The 15,055-nt window shown below is 39.6% G+C and overlaps 1 protein-coding gene across 2 annotated transcripts in view; it reads left to right on the top strand.

Moving 5' to 3' along the window:
• LOC311294657 (uncharacterized protein) overlaps nt 1-15,055 on the top strand; it is a 94,781-nt gene that overhangs the window by 54,837 nt on the left and 24,889 nt on the right. Inside the window, exons 7-14 of one of the 2 annotated variants that reach the window (XM_084415649.1) lie at nt 377-826; nt 4,743-5,195; nt 7,833-8,285; nt 9,463-9,720; nt 9,821-10,075; nt 10,155-10,397; nt 10,575-10,832; nt 11,476-11,610. In XM_084415649.1, the coding sequence (XP_084271775.1) occupies nt 377-826; nt 4,743-5,195; nt 7,833-8,285; nt 9,463-9,720; nt 9,821-10,075; nt 10,155-10,397; nt 10,575-10,832; nt 11,476-11,569 (2,464 nt within the window). In that variant the 3' untranslated portion in view covers nt 11,570-11,610. Of the gene's footprint in view, nt 1-376; nt 827-4,742; nt 5,196-7,832; nt 8,286-9,462; nt 9,721-9,820; nt 10,076-10,154; nt 10,398-10,574; nt 10,833-11,475; nt 11,611-15,055 lie in introns of those variants that run through there. The other variant, XM_084415648.1, reaches the window with a different exon arrangement.

Raw genomic sequence — 15,055 nt, 5'->3', positions numbered from 1 at the left:
AGTTGATTCAGATCTTTTTGACGCTCACGAAGGTGTTTCTGTTCAGCCTCTGCCAGGACACTAAAGTGACAATGGGGGCAAGTTGATCCAGACTCATCGGCGCTAGGCCTGTGATTTACATGAAGTCCAAAAAGGTTAAAAGCTTTCTGAAGTTTAGAACTGAATCGGTCATCGTGATTCAGTCCAGACGCTACACGTTATACTGTATATGGACCTTGGGGAAAAGTGTCATAAATGTCATTCTGTCCTCTTATATAAATGTTGCTTTTATGTTTCTTCTTATACTTGTTTTTGTGCACTATATACTGTAGTTGATTTATAAATGCTGTATGTTGTCATGAATTAATGAGATTTTTATTTCTCTGTATTTTATCAGGTTTACGTTCCATAATTTTGGAGAGATGAAGAAGTCTGTAGTGAAATTCCTGCTGAATCTCAGTGTTGCTGCAGTTGAAAATGTCACAGTTACAGGAACAAGATTCTCTACTCTGCTGTCGTCTGTGTGCAGTTACAAAACCTTCCCTTTTGATGAAAAGTGGTATAATGATGATCATCCTGTTGAACAGAGTGATTTCCTGCTGGATCTTTACTCACATGTGAAGAACTATGAGACTCAAACAGGCAGGAGTTTCCTTCCAGCATTACAGTCAGTTTTCCAGTCACCTGATGTCTGGATCATAGATCTCTCACAGAGAAAGACCTCCGTCCTCCTGGAAGTGCTGAAACTCCAGACAGAGAAGAAACCAGTAGAGCTGAGAAGATGTTCAGAGGAAGAGAGTGAAATGAAGAGTTTCCTTCAGTGTCTGTCCTACATCTCACAGCTGAGGTACCTGAACTTTTGGATATTCACTTACTGTACCTACTTCTCAATCAGTGTCACTTCACTGTAGTTTGAATCGGTTTGAATCTGCACACATTTAATGTCTACGAACTCGATTTCGAAGTCAACAAAACTAGAACAGATTTACTTGATATACATTAGAAGATTGTAATAGTAACCAAACTTTTTTCTTTCAATGAAATTAATATGCTATACTTTAGTTTAATAATTAGCAATGGCACAACAGGGCAAAATGAAAGATTAGATAGGACTGAGTTTACTATACATTTTGTTCAATATGTTGGTATACCAATACATTATGCAGTAAGTATACTAATGTCAATATGTACTAGTAGTAAACTTGTAAGTGTACTATTTTAATACCGCTTGGGACTAAATTGGCCCACTTTTAGTATATAAAAGTATATGTTTAAGTGTACTATAAGTGTAACAGTGGTAAACTTTAAGTGCACAACTAGTTCATAATTACGTTTCTCTTTTGTAGTGCAAGTGAACTTATGGGTATACTAGAAGTTTACTATTTTAATACTTGTAGCACATTTTTAGTTGATGAAAGTACACTTTGAAGTATACTCTCAGTAAACTACTAGTTTAGTATTTTTATACTTGCAAGTTTTATGTTAGTGTACTCTCAGTAAACTACTAGTTAAATATTTTTATACTACAAGTTTTCTTTAAGTGAACTTAACATTATACTTATAGTTTACTATTTATATATTATTTTTGCAGTTGCAGTAGGCCTATATGCCACTATGTTCAAATGTTATTTTTTATACTTGAAAAATACCTTTAACTGTACTTTAATTTTAAAAACATTTTATTAGCTTCATGCATCCTTTTTCATCAACACTTGAATGTTGGTAAGTTTCATAAAGAAAGGCAACATTTTAAAAAAGTTGAGAAAATCTCATTTTTGTCAAAGACTACGCCTTGATCAGATTCAGAAACGTGATCAAACACAGATAGCGTAGATCGAGTCAAAGCTTCAGTCGTTTTCTCTTCATGTGTTACGCTTCATTTCATTTGGAAACATTAAGCAGTTTTGATTTACAAGCTGTTTAATGTTTGATCATGATCACGTTATTTTCCATTTGAGTGAGCAATCTTCTATCACTTGTTTCAGCTTCTTCTTCTTCTGTGTTTTGATCTGGAGATGCTGTACTAGAAGTAGTGTCATAGCGCCCCCTACCGTATAACAGTGAAGATATGGATAGCTGGAAAATTCAGTCAATGAGTAAAGTAGAATTAAAGTCAATTCCGATGTGCACTACCAGTGGACTAGCCTACACAAAAATTCAGATAGACAGAATTAGAAACATATCTTTTTATATCAATATTTTAATCAATATTTTCAAAAAATAATATACAAAAATAATCAAATAATCAAAAATATAATAAAAAAATAATATTTTAATTTCGTAATCAATATTATTTATATTTAATAGGCTATTCGATCAAACGAGTTAACACAACTACAAGCCAAGTATACTTTGAATACTTAATTGTACTTTTAAGTATATCTTGATCAAATGATTGAGTACAAGTACAGGCCAAATATACTTGGACTTTTCTCTCAGTATAAGTCAAGTACACGTGTAATTTTAAGTATATTTCTGAGAAGTACATAAAGTATATTTTTGAGAAGTATATAAAAAGTAGACTGAAAGTATGCTTTCTTATTTTTAGTTTTAAAAGAAGTATACTAATAGCACACTTGAATAAACTTCTTTTTCGTAAGAGTAGACTTCGTTCAATCTGTAAAACTTCAGCAAAGTTGCTGAAAATCAAGAAGATGTCTCATCCGAAGGACAGGAAAAAGAGCGGACAGGGAAGAAGGAATGAGTGAAAATGAGCTATTGTCATCGTCCTTTAAGGATAAATCAGTCCACACCTATTTTGGCTGAGATGACCAATAGTAGTTAGGAACGTTTAGCGGGAGAGAGTTTATTTGTCTGCTTCTGACAGCCTAATCTGCATGTTTAGTGATGATGTCAGAATTGCTCATTTTTACTCCAAAGGATGGTAAAAATAGTATTATACATTTTATTGTAACACTAAACATTGTTAATTAATGCTGGGTACACACCAAAAGATTTTTTACATCTTATAAGATTTTCAAAATGTGACAGACCACAAACATGAGGACAAAAAATCCTAGATTTAAGCGTTTTGCTCCTTTAGTGTGTGGTGTGGTGTGCCATGATGTGACAAAGACAGCACACCACACACAAACAGATTTTCAACCTGAGTCTCGACTGTGAACACAGGAAATCTCGCAAAATCTCGCGAGACTTCAGAAAAAGCATGACGGACAACATGCAGGAAGAAATTGCGAAAGTGTTTGGAATGATTTTCACAGAAAATCCACGTGAAAAAAACATTGTACCTACCATTATATATAACCTTTTATACAGAAATATATTCATTCTTTATTGTCTTTATTTATTCTTTATTGGATTTATTGTCTCTTTAGAACAAATTATTTAATCCCTCTATAGAACATCACTGAACCCTTAACACTCAGCTTCTTCTTTTTTTTTTTTTTTTTTTTTTTTTATTGATTTTAAGAATGACAATTACAGTCAGGGGGTACAAAGAGTAAAGCCGATAAACAAACATAAAAAGACATATACATAAACAGTGACAAACTTAAAAGTTAAACAAAAATTTGAAAATGTTTACAGATTGAAACGCACTTTGCAGCTTTCTTATTTTTCAAACTCAATATTGTGTTTAGGTATTGTAAAATTTCTGCACTTAAAATGAAAAACAAAGGCTTGTTTCCTCGAAATTTACACTTATGAATAGGCCTACTTAATCTCAACATTAAGCTTCCTGCAAGTGTGTGTGTGTGTGTGTGTGTGTGTGTGTGTGTGTGTGTGTGTGAGAGAGAATGACCGTGTCTTCCATCATCTCGCTTTCTGATTGGATATTGTTTTGTTTCACGTGATAATCTCCAGAACGTGCGCGCGTTTGTCCTCGGGGTTCCCCCCACACATCAGGATTTCTGATCGTAAATATTAAACATGTTTAATATTTACGATTCGCGATCGGAGTGGCTCCGACGTTCTTCCGAGCAGGTTCGGACACTCTTAACACACCTCACACCAAGGGAAAATCTCATAAAATAATCTGTTAAACCATCAAGATAATCGGGACATAGCTAGGATTGTCGGAAGGGGGGAAATCGGCCCAAAATCAGCCCGATTATCTTTTGGTGTGTACCCAGCATAAGGTGTAATGAGAGGAATATTTCGATACCAAGAAAGATATGGCTGGAAGATCTCAAAGCAGAGAAACATTCTTACACTTGACTATAAGCACTTAGAGTTTAACTAACACAACTAGACAGTTGTACCTAGGCTAATATAAGCTGGGGACATTCATACACACAGGAATATATCATATACATTCTGGGATGACTCAATTAAAAGTTAAATGGGAAGAATGTCTCTGTATATTAGGTGTGTTTCTCCAGTTTCCCGTTTCAATGTTCTTTCGTTCCTGGCGTGAGAGGGAAGTTGAGTTGATTCAGATCTTTTTGACGCTCACGAAGGTGTTTCTGTTCAGCCTCTGCCAGGACACTAAAGTGACAATGGGGGCAAGTTGATCCAGACTCATCGGCGCTAGGCCTGTAATTTACATGAAGTCCAAAAAGGTTAAAAGCTTTCTGAAGTTTAGAACTGAATCGGTCATCGTGATTCAGTCCAGACGCTACACGTTATACTGTATATGGACCTTGGGGAAAAGTGTCATAAATGTCATTCTGTCCTCTTATATAAATGTTGCTTTTATGTTTCTTCTTATCAGAATACTTGTTTGTATGTACTATATATTTGATTTATAAATGCTGTATGTTGTCATAAATTAATGAGATTTGTATTTCTCTGTATTTTATCAGGTTTACGGTCTATGATAATGAAGAGATGATGAAGTCTGTAGTGAAATTCCTGCTGAATCTCAGTGTTGCTGCAGTTGAAAATGTCACAGTTACAGGAACAAGATTCTCTACTCTGCTGTCGTCTGTGTGCAGTTACAAAACCTTCCCTGTTGATGAAAAGTGGTATGATGATGATGCTTATCTTGTTGAACAGAGTGATTTCCTGCTGGATCTGTACTCACATGTGAAGAACTATGAGACTCAAACAGGCAGGAGTTTCCTTCCAGCATTACAGTCAGTTTTCCAGTCACCTGATGTCTGGATCATAGATCTCTCACAGAGAAAGACCTCCGTCCTCCTGGAAGTGCTGAAACTCCAGACAGAGAAGAAACCAGTAGAGCTGAGAAGATGTTCAGAGGAAGAGAGTGAAATGAAGAGTTTCCTTCAGTGTCTGTCCTACATCTCACAGCTGAGGTACCTGAACTTTTGGATATTCACTTACTGTACCTACTTCTCAATCAGTGTCACTTCACTGTAGTTTGAATCGGTTTGAATCTGCACACATTTAATATCTACGAACTCGATTTCGAAGTCAACAAAACTAGAACAGATTTACTTGATATACATTAGAAGATTGTAATAGTAACCAAACTTTTTTCTTTCAATTAAATTAATATACTATACTTAAGTTTAATAAATACTATTTATATATTTTTTTCACTTGCAGTAGGCCTATATGCCACTATGTTCAAATGTTATTTTTTTATACTTGAAAAATACCTTTAACTGTACTTTAATTTTAAAAACATTTTATTAGCTTCATGCATCCTTTTTCATCAACACTTGAATGTTGGTAAGTTTCATAAAGAAAGGCAACATTTTAAAAAAGTTGAGAAAATCTCATTTTTGTCAAAGACTACGCCTTGATCAGATTCAGAAACGTGATCAAACACAGATAGCGTAGATCGAGTCAAAGCCTCACAGTCGTTTTCTCTTCATGTGTTACGCTTCATTTCATTTGGAAACATTAGTCAGTTTTGATTTACAAGCTGTTTAATGTTTGATCATGATCACGTTATTTTTCCATTTGAGTGAGCAATCTTCTATCACTTGTTTCAGCTTCTTCTTCTTCTGTGTTTTGATCTGGAGATTCTGTATTAGAAGTAGTGTCATAGCGCCCCCTACCGTATAACAGTGAAGATCTGGATAGCTGGAAAATTCAGTCAATGAGTAAAGTAGAATTAAAGTCAATTCCTATGTGCACTACCAGTGGACTAGCCTACACAAAAATTCAGATACACAGAATTAGAAACATATCTGTTTTATATCAATATTTGAATCAATATTTTCAAAAAATAATATACAAACATAATCAAATAATCAAAAATATAATCAAAAAATTATATTTTAATTTCTTAATCAATATTGTTTATATTTAATAGGCTATTCGATCAAAAGAGTTAACACAACTACAAGCCAAGTATACTTTGAATACTTAATTGTACTTTTAAGTATATCTTGATCAAATGATTGAGTACAAGTACAGGCCAAATATACTTGGACTTTTCTCTCAGTATAAGTCAAGTACACGTGTAATTTTAAGTATATTTCTAAGAAGTACATAAAGTATATTTTTGAGAAGTATATAAAAAGTAGACTGAAAGTATTCTTTCTTATTTTTAGTTTTAAAAGAAGTATACTTGTCACATGCCTGTCCTGTCTTGTGTAGCACATGTGGTGTTTGTGTTCCTGTCTCTGTTTTGACCCCACCCTCCTTGTTATCTCATTATTGGTTTCATTTGTCCCACCTGTTGTTCCCTCATTACCTGCCTGATTTGTCCCTTTTATAAGTTCCTTTGTGTTTGCAGTCTGTGTCGGATCGTTGTCTTGTACACGTCTCCTGTTCTCCCGTGACCCCTTTTGGTATGTTCGTTTTTGAAGTTGTTGTTTTGTATTTAGTTATGTTTTCCCCCTCGTGGGTTTTGTTTTGTGTTTAGTGTTTCTTTTGTAATAAATCTCTTTTTCCCTTTGCATTTGAGTTCTCCCTTTGTTTTCTGTAATTAACGTGACAATACTAATAGCACACTTGAATAAACTTCTTTTTCGTAAGGGTAGACTTTGTTCAATCTGTAAAACTTCAGCAAAGTGTCTGAAAATCAAGAAGATGTCTCATCCGAAGGACAGGAAAAAGAGCAGACAGGGAAGAAGGAATGAGTGAAACTGAGCTATTGTCATCGTCCTTTAAGGATAAATCAGTCCACACCTATTTTGGCTTAGATGACCAATAGTAGTTAGGAACGTTTAGCGGGAGAGAGTTTCTTTGTCTGCTTCTGACAGCCTAATCTGCATGTTTAGTGATGATGTTAGAATTGCTCATTTTTACTCCAAAGGATGGTAAAAATAGTATTATACATTTTATTGTAACACTAAACATTGTTAATTAAGGTGTAACGAGAGGAATATTTCGATACCAAGAAAGATATGGCTGGAAGATCTCAAAGCAGAGAAACATTCTTACACTTGACTATAAGCACTTAGAGTTTAACTAACACAACTAGACAGTTGTACCTAGGCTAATATAAGCTGGGGACATTCATACACACAGGAATATATCATATACATTCTGGGATGACTCAATTATGAGTTAAATGGAAAGAATGTCTCTGTATATTAGGTGTGTTTCTCCAGTTTCCCGTTTCAATGTTCTTTCGTTCCTGGCGTGAGAGGGAAGTTGAGTTGATTCAGATCTTTTTGACGCTCACGAAGGTGTTTCTGTTCAGCCTCTGCCAGGACACTAAAGTGACAATGGGGGCAAGTTGATCCAGACTCATCGGCGCTAGGCCTGTGATTTACATGAAGTCCAAAAAGGTTAAAAGCTTTCTGAAGTTTAGAACTGAATCGGTCATCGTGATTCAGTCCAGACGCTACACGTTATACTGTATATGGACCTTGGGGAAAAGTGTCATAAATGTCATTCTGTCCTCTTATATAAATGTTGCTTTTATGTTTCTTCTTATCAGAATACTTGTTTGTATGTACTATATATTTGATTTATAAATGCTGTATGTTGTCATGAATTAATGAGATTTGTATTTCTCTGTATTTCATCAGGTTTAGGTTTACGTTCTATGATAATGAAGAGATGATGAAGTCTGCAGTGAAATTCCTGCTGAATCTCAGTGTTGCTGCAGTTGAAAATGTCACAGTTACAGGAACAAGATTCTCTACTCTGCTGTCGTCTGTGTGCAGTTACAAAACCTTCCCTGTTGATGAAGAGTGGTATCATTATCATCCTGTTGTTCAGAGTGATTTCCTGCTGGATCTTTGCTCACATGTGAAGAACTATGAGACTCAAACAGGCAGGAGTTTCCTTCCAGCATTACAGTCAGTTTTCCAGTCACCTGATGTCTGGATCATAGATCTCTCACAGAGAAAGACCTCCGTCCTCCTGGAAGTGCTGAAACTCCAGACAGAGAAGAAACCAGTAAAGCTGAGAAGATGTTCAGAGGAAGAGAGTGAAATGAAGAGTTTCCTTCAGTGTCTGTCCTACATCTCACAGCTGAGGTGAGAGAATCTACAACAACTTACAGTGTCAGTGTTCTCAGGTTGATATCATTCTTAGTTTGGTGACAGAATGTGTCAACATCAGACGCTACAGTTGTCACGCCGCCCAGTCACAGCTCAAAGCTTTCTACGCTGGACGCGACAAAGCGACCGTTGCAAATTTGTTCTTTGTGTTAGAAATAGTGTGAGAGCTGGAAGTACGTCAGGAATAGAACAAAGCATCAATTTACTGTCAGGAATTTGTCGTCACGCTGATCCAGTGTAGACAGCTTCACTGATTATAATGGGTTATATTTGCCGCTCACGTCTGGTTTAGACACACAGTGTCTGTGTATTCCCTGGATACAATTTTTGTTTGTGATAGCACACGCTATTCAAAAAATATATAAAGACTAAATCAGTTACAAACGTGAAATAGATCATGGAAAACTTAGATCATGAAAAATCTAGAAAATGAATAAAAAAAGTTTAAATATGTATACAACTATTCTAGTAAAATATGGAATTGTTTTGTTCAGTTATGCTCAGCTCTCAAATATTTTATCAATATTTTGCTCTCTTTGTTGCAAATAAGCCTATTAGTTGAAGTCATAATTTACAATAATTTATAATGATCGTTCAGGAAACAACACGTATGAACTGGATCTTTTGTGTAAATTCAGTTATTATTATGTCTTGTGGTCTATATGTAAACAAACATCATGTGACTTGAACTGTATTTAAAGTTCCTCTCAAATTACTGTTACATGCAATAAATAATACTAAGTAGTTTATTTTTCATATAAAAGTATTAAAAAGACAAAGGTATTTAAAAAAAAAGAAATCATTTTATCTAGTATTTAATACAATTTCATTAGAAATCAAAGTGAATCATAAATTGAATCAAGTGTGACCTACAAACATTACATACGTTTTCAAAATTCCCCCCAAGTCACACAACTGTAGAACGAGGCCTGTGAGAGACGCGAGCGCAGCGCTCAAACACGTCCGTCTAGCGCATGATTAAATTAAAAAACAATGGACAAGTAGCGCAGTGAATGGAAAAACACGTTCTGTGTGAACTGGTCCTAAGAGTATTTAGATTTTTTACACATGAAATACAATGCATTGTTCTTTTCTTTTTACAATTGTAATGAGTCATATGTCATTGTAATCAAGTTTTTATTGTGTTTTTCAGCTGTTCTGAGCGGTGTTTGTTAACTTTAATTAAAGTGGTTCAGCTCAGAGAGAATCCAGAGCTGGTGGCTTTACTGTTGGAGGTTCTCGGCTCCTCCGTCAGTCTGCAAGGAAGTTTACCCAGTAAAACCTGCAGGTCTGTGGGAAGAGTCTTATGTTTCTCTTCTGACAGACTCAACCTCTCTCTAAAACCTAAAGCCATCTCTATAAGAGGAACAAGGCTTCTCTTCAGACACATCACACACATACACACACTCAGGTACAGACAGGATTATTAATAATCATTTCAAATGTTGATCTTGAATAATTTTCCTGAATTGAGATTGGCTAATATTTACAGTGTGTATTGTTGTGTTTAGGCTGAGTGGTTATATGGTGCTGAGAATAGTGCAGGTGTTGAGGTCAATGAGGGTTCACACTCCTGTCACTATTAATGAACTCACACTTGATCTGAATGGTGAACGGCTGTCAGAGAGGAAGCGGTCCAGAGTCCTAAGCAGTTTGTCCATCTTACTGAGACTCTGGACTGTCCAGTGTTTGAACCTGACTGAATACAAGATCGCGTCTGTTTCTCTATGTGTCCTACTGTGTCACCAGAGCCCAGTTATTCTCAGGTATAAGACACATTTCAGCAGTGTTTCACCTTATATTTATCATGGCATAGAAATAAAACATTGAATTCTGTATGTGTAGACCATCTAAAGAGAGTCTCCAGAAGCTGGTTGAATGTGTGTATGAAGCTCAGGAAGAGGGACTGACTCAGCACTTCCTGCAGAAAGTGGGCGGAGATCTGACTTCCTGTTCCTTGAGCTGGGAAGAGCTGCACTATTTCCTGCAGCACAGAATTCAGCAAATCACTGTGAACTTCAGAAAGAGCAACATTCAGTGCAACATCAGAGAAATTCTGCCGTTTCTGAACAGGATTCAGTTTAAACGGTAAGCTCTTCAATAAATTATTTCTATCTCAAAAGATGAAAGAGATGAAACCTTTAAATGAATGGCAAGATTTAAAGGTTTTTTTTTTTTCATATAAAATCTTGAACCGAATAAGAAGTGATATAAACGATCAAGCTTTAATCATGATGATTTGTGTGTGTATGTGTGTGTGTACAGGATGAGCCCTATCTTCATGCTGTCTGTAATCACAGAGATCTATGAGAGCGGCTCTGTTGAGTGTGTGTCCAGTCTGTTGAGTTCAGTGAAGAACTGCATCACCCTGCAGAGCAGAGATCTGGACTCTGTCCACTGTGTGGCCCTGCGCTTCACACTGCAGCACTGCACTGCAGTTTCACTCAACCTGCTGTGGACCTCCATACCAGAGGAGGAGCTGGAGAGCATTGTGCCTCTCTTCAGACACGTCTCCCACATTAGGTCTCGCTGCTTCTCTCTGGAGAGGCTTCTCAATGCGAAGGCTGCGTTCCTCCTTTACCAGTCCTTCTGAAGCATTCAACACTGGAGTGTATCTGATATCAAAAATATATTGTGTTGAATATATAAAATAAAATATATATAACAGTGTTGAATGACGTGAAAGTCGAGATATGCAGCCTTTCATTTGAGAAACTCCTTATTTCTCTCCTCTCCTCTTTCTCTCGGCCGGTTTGTTACATTGAACAGATTTTGTGTGATATAAAAGCCTTATGGATAAAAGCTTGCGTTATTTTGCAACTAGTTAAAGAAAAATGAAACAAAAGCACGCACATCAGTCTCAAAAGGGTGCTCGACTAAAAAACAACAAGTAAAAAATAAAGTATAAAGTCGGCAACACCTAAGCTCCAAAATTATCAAAAAATATTTATTATCAAGACAACTAGGCTCTTCATCAGACGTTAAAGTTAGTTAAAGTTAAAGACAAATTCTTTTGTTAGTTGTATTTTATAGGGCAAAAAACTGTGTGTCTGTGTTCAGTGTTGATGATGTGTGTGTGTGTGTGTGTTCAGTGTTGATGATGTGTGTGTGTGTGTGTGTGTGTGTGTGTGTGTGTGTGTTCAGTGTTGATGGTGTGTGTGTTCAGGGTTGACAGGCTGCTGTTACTGAAGATGCTTCGCTGCTGCAGTGTTGATGATGTGTGTGTGTGTGTGTGTGTGTGTTCAGTGTTGATGATGTGAGTGTGTGTTCAGTGTTGATGACGTGTGTGTGTGTGTGTGTGTGTGTGTGTGTTCCGTGTTGATAATGTGTGTGTGTTCAGTGTTGATGATGTGTGTGTGTGTGTTCAGTGTTGATGACGTGTGTTCAGTGTTGATGACGTGTGTGTGTGTGTGTGTGTGTGTGTGTGTGTGTGTGTGTGTGTGTGTGTGTGTGTGTGTGTGTGTGTGTGTCTCGAAGGATCACCACCTTATCGTGGTGGGGCACTTTGCGTGTCTCCGTGACCCCTAGAGCTATGTCGGCGGGAGTCTTGTACTCCTGGTAGGGCCACCCATGCCGAACAGGTCAAAGGTTAGAGGCCAGACCAAGAGTGATCCCAAATGCCTCAACGATGGAGTCGCCGGAAAATGGTGGGTGTGAGAGAACCACCAAAATGACGGCAAAGTCTGAAGAAGGCAGCCCCACCGCCACGTGGGTAAACCCGGAGGGGTACAGTGGCTAGGGGAGTAAACCCTGACGACAAATCTGCCTTTGGGGACAGGCATAGGCGGAACCCAGCAGACCGGGTTACCGGCAGCCCCCTGCAACTCCTTTCAGACGAAGGTCGTCATGGGTTCTCTCATGCCACCGGAGATCCTTCTGGAAGGAGCCAAGATGGTGGGAGTGTGGAATGCACACCTGCACCTTCACCTTAATCCTTACCTATGTGCAAGCTTCTTGCTTCCCCCCTGACCCCCCCCCCCAAAAGTCCTGTGGCAATGTGGAATGGTGGCAGGCACAGGCCAAGGATGTGGCTAGAAGTGCCTAGCCAAACCATGCACACAGGCGGCAATGGAGTGATGGTCGTTGCAATTGTGGGATGGAGCAGCACATTGCCTCGGCAGCTTCCATCGCGACTGAGCAGTTCCACGCTGCTCACCCCTGAGATGGGGAAGGACCTGGAAAAGGTGGTTAAAAAAATGTCTGCCCCATACACTCTGGGCGGTATACCGCAACCGCCGGAGCATCCCACCATGCGGTCGAAAAACGAAAGAAAGAAATAGACACCTGAGTATTGCTTCATGGAATGTCCGCACCTTGTTGGACCTGGCTGAGACACCTGACAAGCCTCATCGTAGAACAGCACTTGTGGCCCTAGAGCTAGCAAGGTACAACATCGATGTTGCAGCCCTCAGTGAGACCAGACTTCATGGAGAGGACTCCCTGACGGAGGTTGGTGCAGGGTACACTTTCTTCTGGAAAGGGGTCCCCGAAGGCACTCGCCGGACCCATGGAGTTGGTTTTGCAGTGAAGTCCAAACTGCTGCAGCTTATCCCTGAATCCCCTGTCGGCATCAATGAGAGGCTGATGACCTGGCGCATCCCCCTTGCAAAAGGATGCTTTGCCACCCTCATTAGTGCCTATGCACCAACGCTTGCTGCCGAGTCTAACATCAAAGAGGACTTTTACCTTGCCCTCGACTCTGCCATAAGAAAAACACCAGCCACAGACAAACTCATTCTCATGGGAGATTTCAATGCCAGAGTGGGCATAGAGCACCTGGTATGGGATAAGGTAATTGGCCGGCACGGAGTTGGGAAGATGAACGACAACGGCCTCCGGCTCCTTTCTCTCTGTGCAGAACACCAACTGGTCATCACCAACACCATATTTCAGATGAAGAACAGATTCAAAACCACCTGGCAGCACCCACGCTCAAAACATTGGCACCTCCTTGATTACGTAATAGTCCGCCAAAATGACCGGAAAGATGTCCTCTCCACTCGAGTCATGCGCGGAGCAGAGTGTTGGACTGACCACCGCATGGTCAGATCCAAACTCCTCATGAGTATTAGACCCCGTGGTCAGAGGACAGCTCCCAAACAAAAAATCAACTGCTCAGCACTCAGTAGCTCCACTTCACGAGACCTCCTTCGACAGCTCCTCGCTGATAACCTCAAAAAGATCCCGGAGGAATCAGCCGACTGGCCAATGCTGCGCCAAGCCATCCACAGTGCAGCTTCAGAGGCATTGGGCCAGTCGAGAAAACATCACCAGGACTGGTTTGACAGCAATTCGGCTGAGATACAGACACTCCTCAAAATAAAACATGATGCCCATAAAGCTCTCCTGTCCTGCCCTGGATCTCCTACCTTGAAAGCCACCTTTAATGCAGCGAGATCTGCAACCCAACGTGCCCTCCGGATCATGGATGACACTTGGTGGGTGAAGAAGGCAGAAGAGATACAGCGCATGGCAGAATGCAACAACTCGCAGGGCTTCTATGATGCCATCAAAACTCTCTACGGCCCCAGGAAGAGAGCGATTGCTCCAGTTCGTTCAGCTGATGGCTCGCCTCTCCTCAAGGACCGCCATGAGATCCTCACCCGCTGGGCAAACCATTTTGAGACTCTCCTCAACCTCAATAACCCTGTTGACATTTCTATCCTGGATAACATCCCCGACCTACCACTAGTCACACACCTCAACAATCCCACTCAGTTCCTGGAGACACGCCAAGCCATTGCGAGTCTTAAAAACAATAAAAGTGCTGGACCTGATGGCATTCCGGCAGAGGTCTTCAAGCATGGAGGGTACCTCCTTACACGCCGCCTGCACCTCCTCATCTGTCACATCTGGGAATGTGAGACCCTCCCACAAGACTGGAAGGATGCCGATATTGTGGTCATCTATAAACAAAAAGGGGACAGAGCTGTGTGTGGCAACAGCCGTGGAATCTCCCTCCTCTCCATCGCAGGGAAAGTTTTGGCAAAAATCATGCTCAATAGGCTAGTTAAGTACATCTCAGAAGCTGCACTCCCGGAAACGCAATGTGGTTTCCGGAAGACTAGATCTACCACTGACATGATTTTTGTCTTAAGGCAGTTGCTAGAAAAAAGCAGAGAGCAGCGCACAGACCTCCACATAGCCTTCATTGACCTCAGTAATGCATTTGATACTATCAACCGTGAGATGCTCTGGAAACAACTCTCCAAACTTGGGGTACCACCCAAGTTCCTCACCATTCTACAGCAGCTGCACAATGGGATGCAAGCCAGAGTCACCACAGGAGAACTTCAGTCAGAGTTCTTTAATGTAAATGTTGGGGTAAAGCAGGGCTGTGTCTTGGCTCCAGTCCTTTTCAACCTCCTTCTCTCTGCCATCACTCACCTTTTTCATTGTGCTTTAGGACACAAGGATGGTGTTCTTCTTGAATACCGCCTTGATGGAAGCCTCTTTAACATCCGGAGGTTGCAGGCCTACACGAAGACCAAATCCTGCTGCATAGCTGAACTACAATATGCTGATGACTGTGCGATTCTAGCACATAGTCCTGAAACCATGCAACACGCCCTCAACACAATGACCAGTCTCTACCAATTCTTTGGTCTTCGGGTTAACATTAAAAAAACTGAAGTTATTTCCCAAATCTTCTCTCAAACCTCTTCACCCCCCAGCTTCCATATAAACGGCATTCCACTTAAAAATGTAGATCAGTTCACCTACCTCGGTTCAACTCATTCGGTCGC

This window comes from Rutilus rutilus (genome assembly GCF_951802725.1).
Source record: "Rutilus rutilus genome assembly, chromosome: 1".
NCBI lineage: Eukaryota > Metazoa > Chordata > Actinopteri > Cypriniformes > Leuciscidae > Rutilus > Rutilus rutilus.
Note: the sequence above shows the minus strand (reverse complement) of the source record. Positions and strands in the feature narration are given on the sequence as shown.